The 22,387-nt window shown below is 40.6% G+C and overlaps 1 protein-coding gene across 9 annotated transcripts in view; it reads left to right on the top strand.

Moving 5' to 3' along the window:
• Window positions 1–22,387, top strand: part of NEDD4L (NEDD4 like E3 ubiquitin protein ligase) — a 135,830-nt gene that overhangs the window by 49,671 nt on the left and 63,772 nt on the right. For 4 of the 9 annotated variants that reach the window (XM_051642208.1, XM_051642207.1, XM_051642210.1 and 1 more), the window contains 3 exons: window positions 9,067–9,148; window positions 14,040–14,078; window positions 16,560–16,613. In XM_051642208.1, the coding sequence (XP_051498168.1) occupies window positions 9,067–9,148; window positions 14,040–14,078; window positions 16,560–16,613 (175 nt within the window). Of the gene's footprint in view, window positions 1–9,066; window positions 9,149–14,039; window positions 14,079–16,559; window positions 16,614–19,320; window positions 19,576–20,356; window positions 21,571–22,387 lie in introns of those variants that run through there. The other 5 variants (XM_051642205.1, XM_051642203.1, XM_051642202.1 and 2 more) reach the window with 2 other exon arrangements.

The raw sequence follows: 22,387 nt of genomic DNA, 5'->3' as shown, positions 1-22,387 counted from the left end.
CTGTAAGTAGTGGATGTTGGTTACTTGTGATCTTCCATGTAAATTCTAATGATAAATTATTAGGTGAGGAGGTCTTCATCCATATCACTTCAACTTTTTTGGTTTGGTAGCTGTTTCCTGTTCCTACTAACACACTGTGCTTTGGGGTGTTTCCAAAATGGCTTTTTTCAGTAGCAAACTTCATGTTGTCTCCATCTGCACAAAACAAAAGAGGTTCTCTCTGAAAGATGTAAATGAGGCTTGCCAACAGCAGCTGCGTGCTGCACTGAAATCAGACTGGTAGAAGTAGCATCCCTGGAATAAATTCTTCTTTATTGTTTCTTAGTGCTGTTTCACCTATGATACTGTTTCCCAGACTGTGAGGTGTGGTTAAATGGTGCTGAAAAAGAGGAGGAATCACAGTGCTCTTTGCTCTTGATACAGATTACATATGGGAAGGGGATGAAATAGCTAGAAAAAGAACCTTTCTTCCTTCTTAGTTTATGTCACAGAATAAGGATCACTGAATATAGTGAGTCAAAAGATAGCCAGCTCCTTATTTTGCACTGAAAACTTCATACATAGCAGGCTGTCCTGAGTTATATTTCCTTTTAAGTCTGAATTCAGGATTTTTTTAATCTGAGGTTGTTGGAAGTCTGGCCTTCACAGTGATGTCTACCAGCTGATTCGACCTGTATTAGCAAGAAAATAAAGATCTTCTCATAAGTTTCACTTTTACCTTAGTAACTAAAGATTAACATCAGACTTAAGGCAAGAAGGTTCCCAAGTTTTTGATGTAATAGCTGACTACTCCTATTATGCACATGACCAACCCGGTCCCTTTTGTACCGGGTTAATTCCCTACTCGGTGAATTCCAGACTAATTATAAGCTTCCTTTACTTTCTTCCTTTTTCTTTTGTCAACTGTAGCTCTGCTCCTGTGTCAGGATTCATGTGTCTGCCTGCAGCAGCTGAGGAGACAGGGGGCCTGGGACCTGTGGGTGGGCTAACACCCTCGGTGGCAAGCCGTGCTTTCTGAGGACGAGACAACTTACACCTGCTAGATCAGTACTGCCGGGGTCTTGCTTATACCACTCTTTGCTGAGCAGAAAACCTGGGAAAAATAGCAAAGTAATCTCTTCCATCTGACATAAAGGGGTGGCAGGAGGGAGTGACCACAGCAGCTCTGTCTGAGAGCCTCACCAGACCTACACATTATGTGGAGGGGACCAGTCCTATTGTCATCTGCCTCAGCTGCTCATCCCACCTTCCATCAACACTCCCACGAGCCAGCACAAGCATTTATGAGGCTTTGTGGTGAACTGGGTGAAGCACCTAACCTGCATTTATGGCAGCCTGGACTAAAGGAACGCAGACTTAACCCAGGTTCATTTCCCCACCTGTTTAACCTCTGTTGTGAGAGGTACATGTTTGTTGACAGAAGAGAGTCAGGATCAAGTGGTGGGGTGAGCCAGCTTCCAGCAGTGGTGCTCAGTTAGGTCACTTAGAGTGCCTCTGGAATTGTGGCCTCTCTTGCCCATAGGTGTAAAGTTGGATAAGCCTGTTCCTGAGCGCAGCTGGTGTGTTTGGTGCTCATTGCTAGGGATGCTGCCTGGAGTTCCTGTCTTGAAATTTTCTGTTCCAAGTTCAGGTGTCATTGAATTTTCTTCTGTTTTTTTGTGGTTTGAGCTTTTTTTTCCTGTTGTATTTTAGAACTTGTTAAGATATTTTGGGAGTGTGAAGCAGCATAGGAAGAATTCAGATGTAGGGCTGATGTATGTATATTCTCAGAGCATTCATTTGCCTTTGCCTTACAATCACAAAAAATGGTTTCAAGGAGAATGAAAAAATATGTATGTTTATATTTCCATTATTTTCATAAGATCAAAAGGCAACAGATTATTATTTTTAACGTTTAGAAAACAGATTTTTTTGTGTGTGTGTTTTGGGAGTTTCTCAATACAGGGAAAATGCAAAAGGCATCTGGTCTTGTTACTCTTTATTGAAACAGCATTTTAAAGGAACAACCTAGGAAGGTGGAGACACTGTAGGTAGAGTTTGATACATAATGTCTAATTCCCTTTTTTACCCACAGGCACTTCTTTGCAGCTGTCTATGATATGAGTCATTATCTCTAGCAGCCCTTTGAATAAAGCCTTGCTAGATTTCTTGCAGCGCCAGATGAGGTGCAGTCCTTTCTTTGGAAAATAAAACTGGAACGAGAATGTGAGGCCTGTAAAACAGCTCTGGGATTTAGTATGGAGAGGTGAGATTTCAGGATGCTTAGGCAATGGATGGCAAGCTTGGCTTTTCAGTGAAGGTTAAGGTAAGGTTTTCTTTCCTTGAAAGCAGATTTTCCTTCATTCTAGCATGGTTAGTCACTTCATGCTTTGCTTTAGTCACAGGACATGAGACTCGGGTGAAGGTGAGAGCAAAATCCTGTTTCTTTTAGAAAAACCTGTAGTTTTATATGGTTACAGACAGGAAGATGAACCCCAGAGGGCTCATGCTAAAATAAAGAACAGTGAGCAAGTGCAGACAGTATGCTCTGAAACATGCTGTGTAGTTAATTTCTGTGCATTTTCATTGCACTTCTCCCTTCTTACAGTGACAGGAAAAGGGAAATTAAGCAGGAAAAATGTTTATTGACTCTTAAGAGATACTCTGCCTTCTAGCAGAGTAATTTGTAAATCATGTTTTTGAAGGCATATTGGCTGTAAAATAGTACAGGTAGAGCAGGGTCTGCAACTGTACCTGAGTGTCCTGTTGTGAGTGAATGGGTTCATACAAAGTGCTAAGCTGCTGTTCATAGAACTGATCCTGAGCCCTTTACACATTTACAGGTGTATCTCCAGCTGCTTGTGCCAGATGATGGGCATGGCTGCTAGCACTAAAAGTTTTAAATGGCAAAGGTTTTGAAATATTGAGCACTCTCTTGAGAAAACTGCTTCAGATAACGTCCCCATGCCAGTTTAAAAGAGCAGGTCTGGAGAGACATGCAGTGGCCTTCAGCCACATCCTAGCTTGGTCCTTTGTCTCCCCAGCAGGCATATCTGACTGGGAGAGGCTGCTCATAAGGTACAAATGTCAGCATGAAATGAAGCCTAGAGTTTGTTTGGTCTTAAGTAACTGGGAGGATTTTTTTTGCATCTTAGCCAATTGTGCTAGTGCTGGCATTTTCTAATCTGTACAAATATCCTGGCGTGAATGTCTATTACCTGCTTTAAGACTGGAGTAACATAAATATGTCATAAAATAAAACTGACAAGTGGGTTCTGGCAGGTTTAATTGCACTGGTGTCCCTTTCACTGTACCTGTACATTTTACTTCTCTTGCATTTAATCTGTCCTGCCTGGCAGGTGGCAGGCTGTTGTGCTTTGTTGCTCCAGTTAAGGAGGGGATAAGCACTTAAACTGTGCAGAGCTTCCTCAGATTTCAATGTGATTGTGTAGGGCAGCAGCAGTTTTAAATGCATTGTGGTCATTCTCCTTCCTTCAAGTCTCACAGAGCTTAAGTTAAAATACTGAAATTCTGTTTGTCCTGGTGTCTGCCTCAGTTTTATGGTTCAGCCTTATGGTGAAAGCCAGGGGGGCAGTGACTAATGTCTAGAACAGCTGAAGGAGGCTGGCTTAGGGCAGCAGGCAAGCAGGATGGTGATCGTTTCCTTTTCTCTGCTGTTGAGAGCTGTTGATGAGTTCCTTGCGTGTATGTGGAGCAGAGGTGGGAAAGGGATGACACAAAGGGAATGTGCCTGAATTTCTTAGAGAAGCAAAATTGTCATCTTGTGAAGGACTTCTTTCCTTTGAAAGAATAAGGCTGTTCTGAAATAGGAGGTTTGCCTTCATGCAACAAGCTTGCCATGCACACACTTGCATAACAAGTGATACTAAATTTTATACTTGGGGAGGAGGTTTCAGCTTTTAAAATAAAAATAGATCCATGTAGGGCTTAGTAGTTTCATTGTTCTTTCATGTTTGCCTGTGCTCTCCACCCCCTCTTTTGTGTCTTCAAATTAAAAATATAATACATTGGGTCATTGGCAAAAGATGTTTTGAGTTGACTTTAAACTGTTTCAAGAATATTTAGCAATTGCAATTCCAGACTCAAGTGAACAGATACTCAGTTGTTCACCTGCGCCAGTTTCACAGTACTCTGCAGTAACAGTTTCTAAAGGATGCTGATCTGTTTGGCTATTTTTTCTTTCCAGTTTTTAAGTCATCAGTGCTTTCTGTTGTTCACTAGCAGAAGAACTGGAAGCTTGTCTTTGCAAGCTGAGATTCAAATGAAAGATGACAATTACATATCTGCAATTGCTTGAGCTTTAAGAAAATACCAAATACTGGAAGTTGGCAAAACCACGGCAAATACTCTATCTGGGGGATTTCAGAAGGTCAGGATAAAAGATTTCTTAGGACCTCCGATTATTTTTATGGCGGTTGCTCTGCCAGGCTCTCTTTGCACTAGCTTATGGTTATGATGAACAGAACTTTTCTTATTAACATTATTTTCTTAGGATTACAATTCTTCTCCAAAGAACTGTTATGAGCATCCAAGTTCTGCTAATCTTCAGAGCAGGCATTGATGTTCTCTTTAGGTTTAGGCAGATCACCTCCGGATTGATGAGATTATGGTTTTTAATAATTTTGGGATTTTGTGAAAAGGAATGTTTCAGATAGGTGTGTCGAAGAAATCAGCTCCCATTCCTCTCCAGTCACTAGTATGATAATGACTGGGCTCATTTATTTGTACAAAAACTGACTTTAAAACCCTGCCTGATTATACAGAGGAAATGTATCTGCTGCCTTCTGATATTAGTGGGTGATGATATTGTCAGGTATAAGAAATGTAAAGCATTACAAACTGTAACCTTTCAGACTGTGTGTAGCTATGCCTACCTCCTGCACTGCACCTGGCTTTTCCTCTCTTATTATGTTGTTGCATTTTATTATCAATGCACCTGCGTTTGGCTTTTTGGGTGTAATTTCTGCAGCACTGTTGGGAGAAGAGGAGCCCTAGAGCAGGTAAAGGACATTTCTACATACCTCCCCACTAAATCTTCCTCATAAAGATAGCTTATCTTTCATCAAGAAAACCTTCACAGATAAAGAGGGCATTATAACATTCCTCTTTGTCCTGCTAAATGTAAGCTTATTATCTCCTACTGTTACAGTCAGGTTATTCCTGCAGAGGAGAGCCTCTTGGTCACAGCGACCTTGCTTGCATTGTGTGGCTCTCTGCCAGCCTGTCACGTCTCCTTCTTGGTGTCCCTGGTTTGGACACCCTCCTGTTGGAATGGCCAGTGTCAATCAGGGTACAGGTCTGGCTGTACAGAACTGCAATCTGTAGTGACCCCAAGCTCCACATTTGTTTTATTTTCCAGATCCACTTTCCGTCATTGTACTACTAGCACAGCCAGGTAAATTTTCACTAGGGTATTAACTATATTAATAGATTTCAGCAGCTTTCTAGAAGTCCACAATCTTTTCAATTTCTCATGTTGCAGGTTTCATTATGATCGGATTTTAACACCAGTACTGGTGCAAAAAAATCACAGATTAAGTTTTCTACTTTATTATTATGCTACATTTCTTCATTTAATCTTCATTTAATCTCTTCCCAAGACAAAACCAGTACATTTTCTCAAAGCTACCTCTACAGCAAGTTTTCTAAGCAAATTGCAAAACTATTAGTTCAAATGTATGTCAGATGTGATGTCATCGATGTGAACTAAAGGGCTTAATTCTGCTCGTCCAGTATCATGCTCTTCAAGTTACCTAGCATTCAGTTTTTAAACCTGATGGAAATCAGCAGTGAGTCAAGTCAGGGACTGACACTCAAAAGGAACTGTGGAATGAGTTTTCCAATTATTTTTAGTATACAAAGAAACTATTCAGACATCACATGTAATTGTGGTTACCAAGAGTGTTGTGTGGGGTTTTTTTATAAAGCTTTCCTCAATAATGGATCTGTCTTCCTTATAAAAGTCAAGAAAACAATGCTTCATTTTATTCCCCTGCCTTCTCTCCTTTTAATCCATAAATATGAGGGTGAAAATATCTAGCAGCTTCAGCTTCAGACTGATCTGAGTCTGCTTCTGTGCTCAAAAGTTCCCTCTAACCTGAGTTGTTTGTTGTTTTCTCAGAGCACTCTCAGCAGGCATCTCATTTATTATTCTGTCTTCTGTGATCTGGATCATCAGGATTTCCTTTCTTTAACACTTCTATAAATCCTGCTATTGGACAGGAATATGGGATTTCCTCTTGCCTTCAGCTTGCTGGTAATTTTTCCAGTGATTTTTGAAAGACCAGATGCTATATTTTGTCCTGCATATTTTCCTCAATTTTACTGATCTTCATCATGTTGTCTGATAAATTTCCATGTCAGTACCAGTTCTACCTTGCAAAGATGCCATGTTCATCTAAAATACTTGCATTTAGATGGAACTTCAGGGTGCAATTAGCTGTTGTAAAGTTCCTTCAGTGCTTCTACTGCTACTTTGACTCTTAGTGTCTGTTCTCTGGAATACCTTTTATATATTTTGTTTTGCTAATGTAGTTATACGCTTAATTGTGGATCTGCTTCTTTCAGTCTTTGATTTCTTCACCAGTTTCCTCAATGCTTTAACTGTGGCTGCTCTCCAAGAAGTCTCAGCTAGTCTGTTGCCTTTTACTTGGTAGCTTGTTTAGTTTTTGCTAGTAGATGCATTGTTCTTGGGAGCTTCAATTGTGTTACTTACAGAGCAGATGACAGACTTGTATGGGTGTAGCCAGTATATCTTCCATCCAGATGAAATGGATAAGTTGAAGTTATAAAGCAAAGTAGACCTTTTCATTGGGGAAGATGATGGCTTTGGTTTGACTTTGTTTTGATCTATAAATTCATTTTCAGTTTTCAGTAAACAAGGTTTCAATAATGAGCTTGTTCTCTTATGGTGCTCTGGGGTATCAAGTGCATCTACTGTTCTTCCCCTTTCCACCTTCCCTTTATTATTAGCAGTATTTTCTACCGACTGAAGTCTCTTTGTTAAGGTCCTTCTTCCCTCCAAGCTGTGTGTGCTTTGGGCCACGTCTCACAGTTGTGCCTGCGCTGCCCTTTGGGCTCACTGGCTCTGCCCCTGGGCCTCCCCTTGCCCTGCTGGGCCTTCCCTGATGGCCAGTGGGCTACTGCTCCTCACAGCCTATGGGGAGGAGGGTAAAGGCTGCTATGGGTCAGTGACAAGCCTTGCTGGAAACCTGAGCAATTCTATGTAGATATTGGGTCCTATGGTAAAACCACATGGAAGACAGAATATCAAACCATATCTTGAAGTTTGCTTGGCAGCTCTATTGTGACTGGTAACAGGCCCTTTCTCTGTAGGGGTAGCCATGGCTGGTTGGTTTTAATATGCCCTTTAGGTAAAATGCCTGAGATGTCCATCGAGTAGATTGTTTCCACTGTACAGTCTCTCCTTTAGGAACACAGCAGGCTGACTGTACTTAGGTATTTCAGGGGCATTCTGAAGTCCCGAACCTTTCATCTTAATTTCTTGTTTCTCTTGTTCTTTCTGGGAGTTTAGAAATAGCTGGTCTGGTTAGACAGGTGGTTTGTGTTTGTATGGGTTTGGGTTGTGTTGGTTTGATTTTTGTGGGTTTTACCTAAATCAGCGTCTGAGAGCAGGTGTTCTACTGATGGATCCATATTATGTTTTCTTTACTAAAGTAGGTGAATGTTTTGCTTAGACCTGAATAGCAGTGACTTTTCTAAAACAGGAGACATGATGTTTGCAGTCACAGGCCTTTGAACAGGCAGTGAATTCCCTTTGTTAGAAGGTTGCCACTGTTGTGTGTTCTCATTATTGAGATGTTTTAATATCCTTGGTCTCCTGTGTCTCTCCTCAGAGATAAGTTTTGGATTTCATGACAGTTTTTTGCAGGTAATGCTAGAGTTCAGGAGGGTGAGCTGTCATTTGGGACCAACACTAGAAGTTCAAAGATGGCATGGCACCAGGGTATAAGATGTCTTTGAGCTTCAATCTTAAGTTTAAAGTCTCAGAGTATGTTCCACTTGCTGTCCAACAGTTCCTGTACAGTGACAGTTCTTTCATGGCTCCTTCTCCTTGGTAAGAACATGCTCTGTAACACTGGCATGTTCTGGCTGAGGGGTTTTGTTGTTCAAGCACAATGTTGTCATTTTTGGAAGCAAGTCCAGTAGTGCCTGAGTTTGCCTGTTGCCTGAGTAGTGTGGGTGCAAGGATGCTATGGGTGCCAGAAGACTGGCACCTGGCTGAAGTGTCAGCTCCGGATCTTGTAAATTCAGCATCAGCCCTACTGGGCAGAGTTGATTTCTGCAGGGCTATCTCAGAGCATCTGCTTTCCTCTCCTTGACGTTTTCTTTTTGGGTGGCTTTACTACCTGAGTCACAACCCTATTCGCACGTTTGGAAGTAGCTCAGTGTGGCATTGTGCTGAAACTTAAGAGTATTCCTGAGCTCTGGAAGGCTACACGCTGCAGTAGAAATACACCTGAGCCGTCCCATTAAAAAATTTTTTTTAAGATTATCTGATTTAGAAAAAAATTTCTCTTGCTATATTTCAGTGTAATTTAGACAGTTAATTTCACTGAAATTAGATGCGATTGAACCCTGGCACCAATGGAATAGTCTGAAATCTGTAAGATGTAACAATGTGTCTTGTTTTCCTTTGACCTTCCTTTGAATTGACCAGTGTGAAACCACAGCTTTCTCCAAACAAAATTGATGTTCCCTTCTACTCGGAAGGCTCACATAGTTTCTTGACTGGTTTTAAATGGACAGCCACATGCATACTTGTGAGCAGAAGCTGTGTGCAAGCAAGTGGTTCTTGTCCATAGCAATGGGACAAAGCTGCAAGTGAAATTATCCTTAGTGATGTGGTCAATATTTAATTGAGCATGTTCAAATGCGTATTTTAAATGTTTCAGTAGCTTGCTACCATCCTGAGGTTTCACTGAGAGCACTTTCACTAGAAGTGTTTAGAACTGCTATTGTTATCCAATTAAATGACAAATATATAATACAATTACACTTGGTTGTAAAATTATCTCCTGTTAAATATGACATCTTCTTTTGCAGTGACCCGTATGTGAAACTTTCCTTGTATGTAGCAGATGAGAACAGAGAACTTGCTCTTGTGCAGACAAAAACTATTAAAAAGGTATGTATATACTCTTCTTTATTCCCTTGTTTTGGAAATATTAATGATACTGGAACACAGTTCTATAACATAATACAACACTTATTTAAATTGTTGCTTACATACATGGCAACTAAATGTCTTTTTTTCAAACCAAAATAAGAAAACAAGTTTATGCATCTTCAGTGTCCATGATCTGTTGAATGAAAAGCAAGAGAAAAAAATCCTGATGTTTTGCATATGATTCTCTAAGCCTTGAGTTGTCAAATCTCATTGTTGTCATTCACTGTTTCTGTTATCAAAGCCGTATTTTAGTTACAATTTATTTGAATTCTGGCAAAAATGATCGTTCTTTAATATTCCCTTTCAAAATGTTAATTTTAAAAGTATTTTCCTAATAGGGGAATTGAAAGGAGCCAAGTGCCAGAAGGTGAGCTGTAATAAAAGCCTGTGGATGCACTGAAAATATTTCATTTTTAATTAAAACAAAAATTAAATTTTTTTTGGTTTCTTAACTTCATTCCACACAAACAACAATTCCGACAGGGAATATTGGCCGTTGTCAGGGCCTTAAGAATTTTTTAATTTTTGTTTTCTTTTTTAATATATTGGTAATGATGGCAGAGAGGAAAAAAGTAAAAACTCATATGAAAAGGAAAAGGTAACGAGTTGCCACTTTTGTGAAACTATTTAGAATCAACAATTCAATTTAAATAATGATTGCAAAACAGAACAGTGAGGAAAATTCTGTTACCGAAACACAAAATAGAAAGATGCCTTTGTATGCTGTGTCAGGAGAAAACCAACAAGAGATCCTGGAAATGTGGAAGATTCAAGCAGAGCTTTTCACAGGACCCAGAGCATGTTTGAAGCTGGAAAGTAGAATAAACGGTTTAAAGATTTCTTGGTTCAGCTTTGGTGATTGTTTCTCAATAGAATTTTTACGTTCATTGTCATCTTTTCAATATCTTCCATATAAACCCATCTAGCTTAGTGTTATGTAAAGTTTTTAGGTGTTAAAATTGGTGAGGAAAATGTTACCTTTTCCAAAAAGGAGTTGTACCTAGCTTGTTGCTGTGGTAACAAGGTGGACTGTGTCCTTTTTTCTTTCTCTCAATAGGTGTGAAATGTGCTGCCAGTTCCATGGGAGTGTCAGAGTCAGAGAGTACCAGGTTGGAAGGGAGGTTCTCATGATAGGGATGTCTTGGTTTTATGGAGAGTGTGCTTAGTGTCATGTCCTGGAACATAGTTGCAGGGAATCAAGTCTCATTCTTGGAATCGCATGCATGGAAAATGCTTTGGCTTGACAGGTCATTTTCAGGATATTTTAAAATACCTGACTGTTGTAATTCTGGTACAATCGTAACTAACATGTTCTTGCTGAAGTGTGGGATTGACTTTGATTGCCTTACTATGGAAGGGCAATGTTTATGAGAAACTATTAAATCAGTATGCCTGTGTCTGTGTACTTCTAAATCTTTCTTACTTTGTGAAAGGTAGATGAGAAGAAGAAAACTAGTGTAAGTGAAGGATTATTTTCTTATTTAAAAAGTAATTTGGACCACTGTCATGGATCAATATTGATATGGGCTCAGACTTTAGAAGCTACTAAATGGGCAACTCTTCATCTGAAGAGAACTCAGTGGAATTTGGAGACCTTTGAACAGTTGCAGTCTAAGAACAACCTGCACATTCACTTTCATGGGCTTGTTTGCAAAATGTATGCTTCAGAATTCCTGAAAAATAAAGGCTTATTGAAAAGTGGCTGCCCGGACAAGTCCAGTTCCTGTAGTGCTTGTTTATTGTCTTAAAATAGTATGGTAGCTTCTGCTCACTGGCACATGCCTGAGGTGGTATGAGTTTAGATGGTCCAAGTGATCTCTAGAGGTTCCTAACAATCTCAGCTGTTCTATGACTTTGTGACTAAAGCTCAGAGCAGTTAGGATAGCAGGGAGGGTGTGAGGCAAGTCATGAGGGTGCAAGGAGCCATTGGATTTTGAGAGAAATCCTTTGTAGCAAGCCCATACAATGGGGTCCAAGCCTGGACTTTCTGAGTAATTTCCTTAAATAGTGACAACAGCTCATCTATTAGAAAGTTAGTTACTAATTTCTGGTTTGAATTGTTAAATTTCATCTCAAGACTTCTGCCCTCACAGCAATGTTACTTCTGTTTATTTCATAAATAGCAAACATCAGTATATCTTGATTTTGAGTTAAAATCATTAATGAAAAAATACTGAGCAAAATCAATCCCAGGAAGGATTCTGAAAGAGACTGCCAGTTGGCTTCTTCAGCTCTGTAGCTTTTCTTTTAATATGACAGTCTCTAACCCTTGGCTAGTATCTTATTTTTCTTCTTTCTTCTTATCTTTCTTCTTCCTCAGTCTAGTGGGTAACCCTGGGTGGCCCTAGCCCTCAGCAGTGCCTTCCAGAGGGCAGAAGGGGCTGCAGGTTTATCCTCATGCACTTCCTGCTTTGTTTCCTGCTGCAGAGCCAGACCTCACCTTGAGGGAGTGCTTAGTTACAGCCGAGGCATTAAATACACGTTGCTTCCTTACTCTGAAAAAACAGTGATCAGCAAACATTCAAATTCATCTGGCATCATGTGGTTATGTTGGATTTCTGAGGCTTTTTGTTTTACTTCCCTCCACCCATTTAGTCATTCCAGCTTTGAAATGTGATAATACCTTGCATTTCGTTTTGGAGCTGTGTTTTGAATGGCCTGCTAGAAATGCTCTCTTTCTGCAGAAGAAAAAGCTGTATTTGCTGCCTTAGAATATTGTAAAATGCTTAGTATTGTTTCTTTAAATTCCTGCTGCCAGGCTTGTGATTTCATCTGTCAATTCTTTAAGAAGTCTGGATGAAGGTTATCCAGTTTCCTCAACTTGTGTTGAGCTCTCAGGACTTCACTTCTGTGTCAGCTGTGCCAGTGTCTGTCTTCATACCGGTCCCTCTCGGTTGTTCTGCCTTTCCCAAATCTAATGTTAAACGTAATTTCCCATATCTAAAATAGGCTTAGTCTCCCCACTGAGCTTCATTGTTTAGTAGCATCATTTCTTTCCGTGTTCTCATTTTATTTATGGGGTTGAAAAACATCGTTTGTGTTAGTTCTAATATCCTGTGGAAGATCTAACTCAGCTTGACTCTTGGCAGTTCTTTATCTGTACAATACTTGCCCTTTTTAGGATGTGGCTCTTTTGGCTGATGAGCCTCTTTGCTGTTGTTTCCCTGCTAATATCCTTGATGAAGTTGTTCATGCATTTATTTCTGGAGCCTTCCTTTACAAGTGTTTGTCTCCTTTGCTAGGATTTCAGTGTTTGTACTTTCTCATGTAACCTACTAATTGTCTGACTTGTAAAGGTGGAAGAAATTTCTGCTGGTTACTAGGTCACGTACCGTAATTGTGCTGCCTAAAACATCAGATATTTCTTTATTTTGGTTCAGCATCATTCAAAATTAATGCCTTATTGATAGACAGTAGTGCCCTCAAATTTGGTTCAAGATGATGCTTAATTTTTTAAATTACACAGAACCTCTCATGCCAGTAACAGCTGCATTTAGTGAATATAAGGGAGTTTTTTTGAAGTAACATTTTTTCTTATTACTTTTCTTTTTACTGAATATGTTTATGCACTGTAAGGCAGAAAAGCTGAAAGCTTCTGCCTCCCTGCCCACTATCCCTACCCTTCACCTACACTCTTTTTATTATTTTCATCTGGCCTCTGCAGTGGTCTTTTCTTGCATGAAGCATTTTCCTGCCCTGTCACAGGATTGTTTAGGATGAACAAACAAAACTGTTCTGAGAGAGCTGTTAGCTACCTGAATAACTGTTTGTATAGGTTTAGAGTTTGATCTTTTCTTAGACTTCTCTTTCCTTTTGTCCTTTTGCCCCTTATATTTTCTAGAATAGGATTTTCACTCCAGCATTTGGGTTCATTGATAATTGGTTACACGTGTGTCGGGCTGAGGTGCAGCCCCAGGGGAAGGAGTCTGCAGTATTGTCAGGGTGCTGTGGTTGTACGAGGCACAGTGAGATACCCTAAGAGTGCCCTGTTGGTGTCCTGGAGAGAAACACAGAGGTGGGAGCCACTCTGGCCTGGACACAGAAACGTATGGTATCTTTATCAAGGAGTTCAGATAAACAAGATTCTCCCTCTCTGCTATGCAAAATGTTGCTGAGTGTAATGCCAATTTTTGCTGACAGCTCTTCTGGTAAATCTGTCATGTGAGAGAATGGGGGAATGACTTGGCATGAAACAAAACCATTGGACTTACCATACTTGTTTTTAAACTTAGCCCAATTTGAGGTGCCCAAATTATTTATGTTCATAGTTCTAATATACTTTTAATACATTTATGCTTGAGCTTTCTTCAGATTGCAATCTATGTGCATATTTTATTCTGTAAATTTTATTCAGCTTATTAAAATTAAAATCCTCTAAGGCTTTGAGGGAGATTAGGAAGAGTATCGCTCCTATTCAGAGGAAACAACCTCTCATTTTCTTCTGTTTTTTTTTCCTGTTTGAATTGTAGTATCAGTCTGCCCTTGTCTTTGTAGCCCTCAAGCTGACCTTTTGTTTAAAAAATACTTTTTTTCATTTGGGTTTAAATAAATCTTGAGAATGAAATGTCTTCTCGTTTTATTTCTCTAGGTCTCAGTGATTTGCCTTTCACTCATAGAATCTTATTTATACCTAACATCTATTTTAGGATCATCTGACTCAAATATCCTCCCATATTTAGTTTACCCAGTAGAGAATGTCTAAATAATTTGAAGGCAATATTTATTTATTTTTTACATGCTTTTTTTCTTTTTTTCATGGAGAATTATCACTTGCATGCACATTTTGGTGATCACAAAATGGCAAATGTAAAGGAATTTTAGTGTGTAAATATGTCTATTTCTTTTACAGACACTGAATCCAAAATGGAATGAAGAATTTTATTTTAGAGTAAGTTTTGCTTTGCTTGCAATCATTACTATAAGATGTACAATTAATTACAGAACAACTTATAAGGTTGGGAAGAAGCTTATTTTATTGCTGTTTATATGTTTTTATAAAAAAGCTTGTCCTGATGCAATTGCTCTTCTGTGTCTGTATTGATAGAATGATCAACAGAAATTGGCATAAAGTTAATCTAGACACAGACTTTCACAATTTGAGATGTTATTTAGAGTAACTTGGAAGTGAATTTGTCTGACAAATACATTTTCAAGTAAAAAGAAATGTTTTAGCAGAGCACGTTTGCTGTGGTTTTAAGATGTTAATGCAGTGGCAAAAAATCAGTTATTTCCAAGAGCTGTATGAAATTTAAGCTATCATGGCAAAAATAATGAAATACAAATGTGTGGAAGAGAGAAGAAGTAATTTCTCTTGGCCTTTATGTTACTTGGCAAAAAGGTCAAAATATGCCCTTTTTTGCAGTTAATATTTCCACAACTTAAAATAAAACAAAGTTACAGCTAAAGCTGAGTAATTTTTATGAGAAAAATTATTTTAAATATTTGAAAGGGGTTAAAATAGTGATTATCAAAACCAACAGAATTTAAATGAGAAGGATGATTTAAAAAAAATATTTAGTTGCTGAAAATATTATTGCAAGGAAGAATGACTTAATTTTAATGCAGCTGTAGCTTCCGCAGGAGGAAGCTCGGTAGGATTTCAGTGGCTTTTAAAATTTAATCTTAAACAGCTGCTTGAGACAAGATGTGATTGTAGATTGTCCAGAATGGGTATCATATTGATCGTTGCTTATAGAGCTGTAGTTACTACTGCAGGATTTGTTAATGCACAGGATTTTGAGGTGTAAGTGGAATTTTTATCCTTAAAAATGCACCAAATCGCTCTTCTAGGTGTTGCAGCTGGGTAATATATATCTAATATTTCCTAAATTAAATACTTTGCTTTTTATAATGTACTCAGAGGGGAAAATAGGGGCTTAGACTTAAGTTCTGCAGGGTCCATGAGAGCTCTCCTGACACTGCCCAGAGACTGGGCCTCAGGTTTCCAGTCCTCATCACTGTGGTTTGTGCTGTTGGCACAGCTCCTGTTACAGAGGTGGCTCTACCATGGGACAGCTTAAGCTACCTGCCTGTAAGAATGCAGAGGAATTTGAATGCTGTAATTTTACTAGAAAGTCATTGCTCTAATAAGAGAGCACTTTATTGTGAAGAGATTACCATCCCGGCCATTGCACAGGAAAGGGAAGTGGAAGAAAGTTTCAAACTTTTTTTCTGTTGGAAGAGATGCCAGGCTCTCTCCCAAAGGTGAACCCAACTGCATAGGTGTTTCAGGAATGGGTAACCTCACCTCCATAAGCTTGGCTGGGTAAACACTGGTCTCGGAAACATGCTGAATTGTAAGACAGACTGTGAAGAACAAATTCATGTGTTTTAAATGGAGATACATTTAGTCGAGATAAAGCAAGCTTGTTATGTATATTTGTGCATATCATTTGAAAATCCTAAGCACTATTTGCCTGCATACAGCAATGCAGCCCCTGTCGTGTGTGCTACAGTTCTCTGATTTTCTCCAAAGTCCATTGCCAACCCCACAGAACTACCAGTCCAATGTGGAATACTGGTTCTAGATTGTCTTAATTAAACAAGTTGGACTTAGTTACCTTAGAAAGTTTTTCTGAAAAAAAACAACAACAATCTATATAGAACTTTTTTCTTGTTTGATAGCGGCTGTTTTGTCTTTCTGCCAGAGTTCTTTTGTTTGTTTGTTTCCTTTTGAATGTTGACAATCGTTCTGCTGAAATTGACTTAAACATAAATAGGTTTCTGGAGGTACATTTGCTGTTTTCGAGTGTGAGACTCCTGTTCGTTTTCCACAGGCATGTCTGATAATTGGGCTAGAAAGGATGAGAGGGGGACAGTTTGAAATACAGCTGATTGTGACATTCTGGAAGAAATACGGTCATTCTCTTGCTCCCTAGAGTTCAGCTGAGCTTTGCAGCTGGACAATAAAAAAAAAACCTGGCAGCCCTGATAGTCTGTCCAGCCTGAGACTCGTTCCCAAATCACAGAAGGGTTTGCTGCGGTGCTAAAGCCCCCCCGTAGCTCTGCCGGCTGCAGCACCTCCCGGGGTGGAGAGAGAAGCAGCCGCTCTGCCTGGGGGGCCTGTCCAGCTTCCCCTCGGCCGGGGGGCTGCAGGCAGCTCGGTGCTGGGCAGCAGCCCTGCCTCTGCAGCAGCTCGCCTGCACGGAGCACAGCAATCCAGAGCTTTTAGTGTTAACTGCTAGGCTATTTCTGGGTGCCATAGGGCTAAGAAATCATTATAGTACTCCAGTTTAAGTCAAACTGAAGTTTTACATAATACCTGTTTGTCCTTTTCTGTGTGCCTTAGTTTATGACTGTGTGAACTAGTACCTATATTCTGCTATCATCAAGCTGATGAACTGACAGTGACGTTTGAATTTTCTTACAGGTAAACCCAACCAACCATCGTCTCCTGTTTGAAGTGTTTGATGAAAACAGATTGGTGAGTGCTTCTCTTGGTTGTGTGTTACTAATCACAAGGCTGCTGTGTAACATGGCTGATGAAAGTATAGCACATATTCAAGGTGTATTTTTGTCTGTTGTTTAATCAAGTGTACTAAGAAATGCAGGTAGAAGCATTAAAAATTATCTGCTTCGGGGAGTAACAGAGCATTAAACACAAAAGTAGTTCTCTGCTGGGTCAGAGCAAAGTGGTCCAGCTTAACTCAGTATTCTGACTGTGAAAGTCTCCTTGTATTCTTACTTAGGGTACTCCAGTGCAAACCCATAATGTCGCCTTGTTATTCACCCAGAAAGCAGCTGCTTCTTTCCAATAATTTTAACGTCTCTTTTAGTATTTCTCTGTCCTTTTTTGGGATGTGGTTACCAGAGCTGCACCTTATACTCAAGATGTGGGTGTATGAAGGTTTAAGGTAATGGCAAAACTATGTTCCCTTATGTTTTCGGTACTCTGCCTCATAATGCCCAACATACTGTTAGTGTTTGTAGTCTTGAACTTCATTTGTCTGATGGAGTAACTCTTCCAGAGATGTCTTCTAATATCTTACTGCTTCTTGCTTTTGATATGATTAAGTAATTAAGGTTTTCACAAAGACATAAACAGAATAAGTGACACTGTCCTGAACATATTAGGTTAAATACGCCAGTGTGATGGGTACTGGGTTGAATTACACTTGATGTTGTTTGGGGTTTTTTTGTCTTGAAAATTTTAACACAGTGTTGTTTGTGAGATCAGGTATTAACGTTTTCCTGGTTGGGTGCAGGATAATTTCTGCTAAACTTGTTTGCTTTGTGAAGATTAGGATCAGTGTTGGGAAGATCTCTTATTCAAAAAAACCCAGAATGGAAATATCTGTGTTCAAAAAATACATTCATTTCCTCTATCTTCCTGTTAAACACAGAGTGAAGTAAAACAGACAAGCTGTAATCTTCTGAGGAAAAAAAGGACTTCCAGTCAAATGATGATTTCCTGCTTTAGGAGGAGGTGAATCTGTCAATCTGTGACAGTGTGCATTTAGAGTGGACTGACTATGGGCATATTTATTGACATACCATGATCATAATGACCGCTTGCACTGCTAGAATCTGTCCTATACCTTTGGAACTTAGAGGAGATCATGGGTCAGTTCTTCCCAGCTTTAAGGTCCTCTTCCCTTGGCAGCTGTTGCAAAGAAGCTGAAACAGAAGCTTAGTAACAGTGTGTGTCAGCCTGGGCTCAGGATGGTGCTGACATTCCTGCCTGGCTCTCCTGTGTCTTGGGGGATGGCTGGAGCACCTTCATGTTGGGGAGAGGACAAAGCAGCAGTTGTGCAAGAGGCTTTGCGCAGGGCTGCAGAGCACAGTGGCGTGCACGGGGTGTCTGTGGGTGATGGTAACAGGGGGGAGGGTCAGGAAAGTCCTGTGTGCAGGAACAGTTGAGAAATGAGGTTTGGTTTGCTCATTTCAGACACATTGCTTGAGATATTCAAGGGTCTGTATGCAGTGCTGGCCTCAGACTGGCAGTTTCAGTACTACTTTGTTGTTGAATCATTTTCTGTTTGTTCTTCCTGGGATCCTGCTTCCATAGACAGTCTCCGCTTGGGATCATAACCTGCTTGCAAAGGCAGCAACCTGTGGTTAGGGGCTGCTGCTTTCCTTTCAGCAGCTGTTGACAAAGCGAGGAGATCAGGGTTTTTAGAGGAGCAGTTTTCCATCAGGTTATGTTTACAGAATGAGGATACGCTAAAGTGATTGTTTTGGCTTTTCTCTGCAATAGTTATTGTCAATTGCCCTGTTACAGGATGAGGGGCAATGCACAAAAACTGGAACACAGGAAGTTCCACCTCAGCATGGAGTTAAACTTTTATTGTAAGGGTGATGGAGCACTGGGACAGGCTGCTCAGAGGGGTTGTAGAGTCTCCTTCTCTGGAGACTTTAAAGACCCATCTGGATGTGTTTCTATGTGGCCTGGCCTAGATGATCCTGCTTTGGGGGGTTAGACTCTGATCTCCAGAGGTCCCTTCCAACCCGTACCATTCTATGAATACTTGCACAGATTTTATCTCAAGAACTTTGTTTCTTCTCCATGTTCCCAAGTTATCAAAGCACTTCCTCTCTTTGCAGTACATCTTTTCGCCCAGTCAAAAGAATAGAGGTTTGCAAACTTCATCTTTGGTGCACAGAGAGACTGTGTTCTTGATTAATGTTTTATCTGAGGAATAAAATAAACTAATATCAGCACCTGTGCTCCCACAAGGCAATCTACAGTACTGTTGCTGTGTAGAAGCTATTCATGTTTTTCTTCTTGTTGGCTCACGGTCCACTTAAAACAATAGGGCACTGTGCTGTCTGTTGGCAGTTACGAGTTTTAAGCTTCCATTTCTTGTGATTGGTCATTTTCTGTCTTTTGAAAACAAGCTGCTTGCAAACAGAGGTTTAAATGTCTAGAGTATTGACCCTCCACCTACAAATTTTCAGAGCTGTTGACAAAACTTATGCTTTCAAGTTCTCCTAAGGAACAAATGCCCATGTCTTGAAACGAGGCTACGCTTCCTACACTTTTTGGTAAACAGTTTCTTTACTGGTATGTGCCAACAAGTGCTGTTCTGAGCATGCTTCAGATGTGAGTATCCTCAGAACACTGTGGTTTTATGCTGTAATTGAGCTGGTGTAGGGTGTGTGTTTTTACATTTTGGTGTATCCTGTCTGTCTGTTCCTCTGAGGTCTTTTGGCTCTCGGAGAGCAGAGCCGCACTCGTGCTGGCAGTCGCGCTCGTGGTAATGCTGCTCGCTGTCCCCTGGAGGCTGGCCAGCCGTGGGCAGCCTTTCTGTACGGGCTTTGAGACAAGTCGGTACAAAACGACATGCAACACTCGTCTCTGCTTCTCACTCCTCTTTACTGCCTGCTAAACCTGAAAAAGCAGCTTTGTCTCCTGCCATCTTGCGCGTTTCTGCTGGTTTTATTGTGTGAGAAATCTTTGCCATACGTGCGGTTGCTTTGTTTGGTGTGGGTTTTAACGCTTGAAAGGGTCTGCTCAGGGCAGCATGGGTTGTGTGCGTAGGGTAAAAGTTGAGGCTTTTTAGAGGCAAAAAGTTTGTTGCTTAATCATGTTAAGAGTATAGATAAAATTGAAAGCATAACCTTGCTATATTTGTTCATGTTCTGCCATGATAGCTTAGTGCTGTAACACATACCAAAACTTTAAGCTTGAAATAATTTTTCTCATTTGCATGTGGAGTTGACTAAAGCTATTAACACTAAATCAAAGTTTGTGTTTTTTTTTTTGTTGTAGTTAAATTAGTGTGCATGTTCTTTATACAAGTGTGCCTTGTGAGTATGATGTGGGTGAGATTTATAGCAGTGCCGAGTGTGTTTGCTGCCTTAGTCAGCTGTGAGAGCTCTCCCGCTGGGGCCGCTCCTCTCTGATGGAAAAGGAGCAGCTGTGAAGGTGCTGTTTCAGGCCCTTGCTGGCACTAAAAGGAAAAAAAAAAAAAAAAGAAAAGAAAAAACAAACCCCCCCACCAGCTTACATTGGAGAGGGGGAACCAGGCCATGTGACTGCCACCATCCTACCCTATGTCACAGTGTGTAGGAGCACTGATTGCTCTTACCCAATCATGCCTGGAATGCTGCTTGCCACTTGGGCTATTTCTGCTATCTGTCGCTATCAGGGCTGCAGTGCTAACAGTTTGGCAGATGGGACACTTTTTCGTGGAGTTTATGTCTTTGGTTTTTAACTTCTGGCAGTGCCTGAATTGTTGCTGTTCTCCCTCTCCTTTTCTTCTCTCTGTAAAACCATGGCCCATCGGCTGCGGTTTCACTTTGGCTCTGGGCGAAGCAACACAGCCCCTGAATCAGAGATCCTGGACCGGGAGAGAGAAGATGACTTTTTCATGGCATTCCATACTTTGCCAAGAAGAAACAGTCCTCACGCTTTCTCCCGACATGGAGCGGATTATGGAGGGGGTGACAATCTGCAAGAAGTGAGCTCCTTAAAAAGGAGTACATCCATGTTTATTCCCCAGCTGCTGAACAGCATTGATGTGCGCCCCACGAGAAGCTCGTCCATGCAGATCTCTCTTCAGCGCAAAGCTGTGAATGGCTGTGCAGACAAGTGTGCAACCCTGGAATCTCCCGAGGAAACGCTTCCTTGTGAATTCTCAGGCTTGAGGGAGCACTCTGCACCCCCTGTTGAAAACCATTCTTCTCCTCTGGGTGCTTCAGAGGTGACTCCTGAAAATTCTCCACCCAGGCTGACAGAAGAATTAGGGCAACAGGTTAATGGAACTACTTGCTGTAATCACAGAGTATTTTGTGCTATTCCTTCTAATAACCAGGGTAAGGATGCTTCATCAACTGCCCAAGAAGATGAGGCAAATGAAGCACCTTCAGGCTTAAACATAAGTGGTGTGAGGATTCAGCATCGGGCTTCAAGTGCAGACGTGCCTCAGGTTACTCTGCTGCCCTTCAGCTCTGAAGCTCCAAATAACGCTCCCACCCCCGAACCCCGGCGTTGGTCTTTGCAACATGTGCCGTATATGTCAGCAAATTCAGGGAAGAAGTTCTTTGTGCTCCAGTTGCAGCAGCCACAATCAAGTGGTACAGGTGCAGGAGGTGAATATAACTTTGGCTTTACTGGAACAAAAGGGGACAGGTTGGTCAGGTATCCTCGGATACGGCTAGAAAGGAGTACTTCCTACCCCGTCCAGCCACCAGCAGAAGAAATGGGCTCCACAGATGGATTGAATTCAGAACTGCATGGAAATGGCAGGAATGGGTCTAGAAGCAATTCAGTAGAGCGGGTTCCTCAGGGGCAGGGATGCTTGTTTAAAATCAGACCAGATCAAAACACGAGGCAGCAGCACTTCAGAATTCTTGTCACTCGTGGTCCTGAAGAACAGAACCAAGTTGTTGGTAAAGAGGGTCGTGGCACCGCTGGTCCTGCAGCAGCCAGCCCCACAGTAAGTATGATGCTGTGTATGCTCTGCTGGTGACACACCATTGCCGTACAAAGGCTGCTAGTCTCAGGCAACTGAAGCATTTCTTTTGTTAGTGCTAGAATGTTCTGCATTTCTCGGGAGCAAGCCACGAATCATCTCTATTTCTAATCTAATGTAACTTTGCTCTCAGTTACGATTACATCCAGTGTAATATTTTGAGATACTCATGTCACGCATTTCTTAGTTCAGTCTTACATCAGCTGGAAAGATTTTCAAAAATCAGAGCATTCAAATGGCAAACTAAGTGTTCGTGTTAGTTTAGTTGTCTGGGACCTTGCTGCATGAAGGATTCTTCATGAACTCTGTTTTTAGAAACAAACACTTTGGCACCTTCCAAGTATCTTGATGTACACATGTGTACTTCCACATTATTTTAAAATCTGTATTATAATGCAATAGTGGCCACCACTGTAGAAATCCTATGATAATGCCAGTAAAGATACTGACTTACTTAAGGTATGGAGAAGTTAGGAAAAAAAATTTAAAATCTTTACTTGTTTTTGTTTGTTTGCCTTCTGGAAATTACAAGCATGTCCTGGTTTTTGTGTGCCACAAGTCCTGATCAAACAACTGTATGAGTGGCTTGTCACAACTTGGTAAACTGTCTTGTTTTTATTTCCTTGATTTTGCTTTAGCATGATAAAATTAATTTTCTGGGTTTTCTTTGTTACAATGGGAGAGGATGGACATTTTGTGGTTTTAAGCCACTTTTTAGAAGACCAAAGTAGGAATGAAACTTAAGGGTTTAGATTAGTCATTTGCTTAAATTGCTTTACTG

This window comes from Apus apus, chromosome Z (genome assembly GCF_020740795.1).
Source record: "Apus apus isolate bApuApu2 chromosome Z, bApuApu2.pri.cur, whole genome shotgun sequence".
NCBI classification, from domain to species: Eukaryota; Metazoa; Chordata; class Aves; order Apodiformes; family Apodidae; genus Apus; species Apus apus.
Note: the sequence above shows the minus strand (reverse complement) of the source record. Positions and strands in the feature narration are given on the sequence as shown.